This window comes from Ranitomeya variabilis, chromosome 1 (assembly GCF_051348905.1).
Source record: "Ranitomeya variabilis isolate aRanVar5 chromosome 1, aRanVar5.hap1, whole genome shotgun sequence".
NCBI lineage: Eukaryota > Metazoa > Chordata > Amphibia > Anura > Dendrobatidae > Ranitomeya > Ranitomeya variabilis.
The window spans coordinates 1,062,280,785-1,062,286,179 of NC_135232.1; the positions used below are offsets into that span (position 1 = coordinate 1,062,280,785).

Genomic DNA, 5,395 nt, shown 5'->3' on the forward strand with positions numbered 1-5,395 from the left:
TTATATATACATTAATATTTATTTACGTATTTTTGTTCTACACTCCAAAGACATAGTGATAGGAAATTTAGATTGTGAGCCCCAATGGGGACAGTGATGATGATGATGTCTGAACAATATATACTGTGTATATATATTATATGCAACATATATGTATAAAGATATATGCACATATATATCATGCACCTCTCTCTCTTTTTCTCTCTCTCTATATATATGTGGAATGCAAAAAAAAAAAAGAATCACTAACCATATTCTTGATTTTCTTAATCCATCTATGTGCATATTGCAGGCCTTGAATGCAAGTCCCACAGTACCCAGGATACAGCAATGGGAGTATGCCTTGACCAGGTGCTGCTGCATCCTTTAGTGCCCCTGCCTCCTTGGCACTGCCTGTGGTTTTGGGCACTGGTGTAGATAAGTGTGTAACCCTTTCATTATACTTGCTGTGACATGAAGCCTGTAAGGGGTAAAAAAAAAAAAAAAAGAAAGGGCACAGCAAAAAAAAAATAGTAAAAAAACCAGCATCTCAATTTATTGCCAAAGGTATATATGATCGGTTAAAAGCTAGAGGGGGAAATTGGATCAGGGAGAATCGTCACCCAACTTTCATTATTTGCAAAGAGTGTGATTGAATTAAAGGGCAGGGGAGCTGGTTAGAAGGGAGAGGATGGTGTGCTATTAAATTCTAATTAGAGATGCAGGAATCAATGATGGGGAGGTTGGACAGCTAAGTCCCCCCAGTGCCAGCCCAATAGACTGATGAGTTATTGTCATGTAAAAAGCGCCAGCAATAAGACCAACCGCTCTGCTATTGTCCAAGTGGAAAGAGCCAAGTTTATTATGAGGACTCTATGCTCTGGAGACCTCAGGCAAGGCATCTCATAGGAGGCTTTTTCATAAAACTAGGCTCTGCTGCTAGTAAGGAGGCCAGTGCTGAGGCAGGCGTGGAGCAGAGCACATCACCTCCTCCAAGTCATCTCCAGCAGCCCTCATCTCTCCGTCTTTTCTTTACCTTCTTGGTGAGACTTCCATCCAGAGCCTTTTCAATGTATAAAATGGAATATTCTTACCTTAACTCCTCTGCCTATGAGTCATGCATGGCTGGCATGGACACCTCAAGCCTGGCATCTGCCTATGCTGACTTCAGTTCCTGCAGCCAAGCCAGTGGCTTCCAGTATAACCCCATCAGGACCACTTTTGGGGCCACCTCAGGCTGCCCATCCCTCACCCCAGGATCTTGCAGCCTTGGAACTCTCAGAGATCACCAGAGCAGTCCTTATGCAGCAGGTAGGTCTTCTACAAGCTCTTCTTCTCCCCCACCCCAATCCTTGCAAGGAGTCTTTTCCCCTTGTATATAGGAATCCTTGATTACATTTGAAAATGGAAATGTGTTTAGTATTTACCAAACGAAATTTGCTTACACAAATGAAAGAATTTATCACGTTAGAAGCGATTGCAGGCGAGGAGTAATTCAGTTACAGGGTTACACTATCCTGGTAGTCACACCCGAACCGCCAACAAAATTATCTTAAGCTGCCAAAATGATAGGCATAATTTATTTACTCTGGGATGAGACGTAAAGCTTAGCAAATAATTAAATAACCCAAGAGAAAGACTCATCACACCAAGAAGACACTGTCCTAAAATGCTGGGACTCTGCTGGACTTCTGCTGCAGCTGCTGCTGCCCACCACTCCTCATACCTGGCCATCACCCTCCATATTATTGCCCACTTTATAAGGATTTCACACATTTACTGCCACATTGCATGACACTAGATGACACCATGAAATCCTCTTTTATATCACTAGTTTTGAAGACTTTTGCTATGAGCCTGCTCTATTCTGTCACATTACATACTAATATTATTATATAGGGTGACTTCATTTGCAACTTAATGCCTTCTATCTACATGCACATCTCTCTACTTTACTTTAATATGCATTATAGTCTTTTTCTGTACATTTATACATTTATGTTTTTGTTCTGTTTGTTATTTTTTTAATGCTTTCTTTTATTTCTAACTTGATGTTTTTTTGTTTTTGCTCTTTTTTTTGGCTTTTGCAGTTCCTTACAAGCTGTTTACTGACCATGGGGGTCTCAATGAGAAGAGGAAGCAGAGGAGAATCAGGACCACATTCACCAGTGCTCAGCTGAAGGAGCTGGAAAGGGTGTTTGCTGAAACCCATTATCCTGACATTTACACCAGAGAAGAGCTGGCTCTGAAGATAGACCTGACTGAAGCCAGAGTACAGGTATTCTATACATCCATGTAATAAAAATAATTATTAGGTGCAATGTTTATATGACACATATAGACATATCATGGATGTTATTAATATTCAGAAATGAAATCTAGTACAGGTATTCTATACATTCATATAATAAAAATAATTATTAGGTGCAATGTTTATATGACACATATAGACTTATCATGGATGTTATTAATATTCAGAAATGAAATCTAGTACAGGTATTCTATACATTCATATAATAAAAATAATTATTAGGTGTCATGTTTATATGACACATATAGACATATCATGGATATGTTATTATTATTCAGAAATGAAATCTAGTACAGGTATTCTATGCAGCCATATATTAAAAATAATTATTAGGTGCAATGCTTATATGACACATATAGACATATCATGGATATGTTATTATTATTATTAATATTCAGAAATTAAATCTAGTACAGGAATTCTATACAGCCATATATTAAAAATAATTATTAGGTGCAGTGTTTATATGACACATATAGACATATCATAACTAATATTCATAAATTAAATCTAAACAATTGTTTTATTTCTCTTCCTCCATCTTCCTCTTCCTTCCAATACTACATCATTCTCTATATCATTTACAATGCTTTTTTCCTTACCTCCTCCGTTTCCTACCACCCCATTCTCATGCCTGCCCCCCATCTCCCCGGTTCCCCATCTATCCACCATTACCCACTCCTAGGTCTGGTTCCAAAACCGTCGGGCGAAGTTTAGGAAGCAGGAAAGAGCAGCAGCAGCTGCAGCTGCCGCAGCCAAGAACGGATCCTCTGGGAAGAAATCCGACTCCTCGAGAGATGATGAGAGTAAGGAGGCGAAAATCACAGACCCTGACAGCACTGGGGGCCCAGGTAACAACCCCAACCCCACCCAGAGCTGCATTGGTGGCCCCAGTCCTACAGGATCTCAGGGATCTCTTGGTCCAACAGAACAAATCAAAGGTGGAGTGCAAGGATCTGGAGGCCTGTCGTCTGCAGCAGTGGTAGGGGCCACTGGTGGGGCACAAGGCTGGGCCACTGGGCCAGGTGGCACCATCACCTCTATCCCTGACTCCTTAGGAGGTCCATTCGCCAGTGTGTTATCCTCCCTGCAGAGACCCAACAGTACCAAAGCCACTTTAGTGAAGAGCATGTTCTGAACTCTCCAGCATGAGCACTAGTGCTGAGATCTGCAAGGTCTGTGGCTGCCTGCTGTTATTGTCCTCAGTGATGATGATGATGATGATGATGATCACCTGTCCACCTCTAACACCTGCCCAGGACATCTCACACAGCAGCAGGTGGGACCACATCTGGATCACACAGGTGACACTTGGCTTCAGGGATGGAAGGACAAGAGCAGCCTCCAGCAGATAGTATCATAGACTGTGTACCAGGGCTTCAGCACGACCACCTTACTAGAATTGGCATTATGAGGATGCCAAGAGCCTGAGCACCCAGCAGCAGACCCTAACTAGACCTCCCAGACCTCCACAAAAATCATCTCAAAAGGGACAATTATAAGCTCTATAGACAATTTAACTTCTTCACTGCCAATGGGACAGACAGGCCACTAAGGCAGTGAAAAAGGTTATCCAAGGCACCGAAGACCCCCTATCCCCCTTCTTCTTGTCTGAGATATGAATTATTAGCACTATGTTTCACTGCTTTGTACCCTGTTTCTTCTGGTTTAGCACATTCACACATCATGAGATTCTTTGCTGGACACTACATTGACAGGAATAATTTGCACTGTGTTGCAGCGTTTGTCTTTCTGCATTGGGTGTAACAAGTTTCTATTTATTATATTGTTTCACATTCAAAAAGTTATTATTTGGGTTTTTTATTATTATTAATTATTATTATTATTATTATTAATTTTAAAGGCACAAAACTTCTAGGTATTAGTTGAATGTCGATGCTTTCTGTTTCTGTGTCTTTTCCAGCAGTGTTATAATGTGACAGTTGTATGGTGTTATTATAAGTACACAATGTCGACAATTGTTGAAGTAAATGATGTGGAATCCTTTAGTCTATTCAATGTCTCTACGAAGAAAAAAAAGATCTGGGTCCTCTGTTTGTTTGTCCGCTTGTTTTATCCGTTGAGGTTTTGTTTTAATTTATTTTTTCTTTTTTTATTATTATTCAAATGGATTTCACACTTTTTTTTTTTACTGTTTGCCTGTTTTTGTCTTTTTTTTCATTATTATTACTTTGTTCTTAGAATCTGCATGTTGTCTTTTATTTACTCCCCCCCCCCCCCCTTCCTGTCCTGAGCATATTAACCACAATTAAATGTTCAGGGGTGATTCACTTATTTATATGTAGTGATTATGAATGCCTATTTAAAAGGGAACAATTTTTACATGTGCATTTTGTTTTTCAAAATAAAATTGTGCCATTTATTTGATTGTTGATAATAAAAAATGAAAATTCAAATAAAATGCCTTGTATTTGTAATTAAGCAAAAAAAAAAAAAAAAGCATAATATATATGGTTCCTTTCATTTCATACCAGTATTGCTATTATTATGGAATTATATATTTCCTGGGGGGAAAAAATCAATTATTTCCATTTAATAATTCATTTGTGACTTTTATTCTCTTCTTTTTTTTTTTTATTACTGAATAACTAAAGAAACCTTTCACAAAAGTATTGCATCACAAAAGTTTAGATACATTTTAATAGTTTCAAAATTTTCACTATACATTTCGAATTTTGCAATCATTAATTCAATTTATTTATATATATGGTGACGATAATGATGTCTGTAAAGCGCTGCAGAATCTGATAGTACTTTATAAGCAAAGCATAATAAATAATAATTATAAATAATATTTATATAAATATAACATATATATAAATTCTATATATATACACACACACACACACAGTTTAGATTTTACATAAGCTGTGTAAAGAGATAATTTTATATTAATAAAATATTAATAATATTGTATTTGATAATTCTATGTACTGATATGTGAGAAGACAATTGTGGGGGATGTGGGGTGACTTTAATGTGTATTTTATGTAACAAGGACTCTGTCTTGCAGAGGAGATTTGCATCAATTAAGCTTTGCATACATTCAAATGAAAGGAGCCATTGACCTCTACCAGCAAGTGC

At 37.9% G+C, this 5,395-nt stretch overlaps 1 protein-coding gene across 1 annotated transcript; it reads left to right on the top strand.

The window, feature by feature from the left end:
- The first annotated feature begins 332 nt into the window (after positions 1-332).
- Positions 333-4,719, top strand: PHOX2B (paired like homeobox 2B). The gene is made up of 3 exons (XM_077279845.1): positions 333-1,290; positions 2,070-2,257; positions 2,976-4,719. The coding sequence occupies exons 1-3, from the start codon at positions 855-857 to the stop codon at positions 3,426-3,428; spliced, it is 1,077 nt and encodes a 358-aa protein (XP_077135960.1). The 5' UTR covers positions 333-854; the 3' UTR covers positions 3,429-4,719.
- Positions 4,720-5,395: the final 676 nt, after the last annotated feature.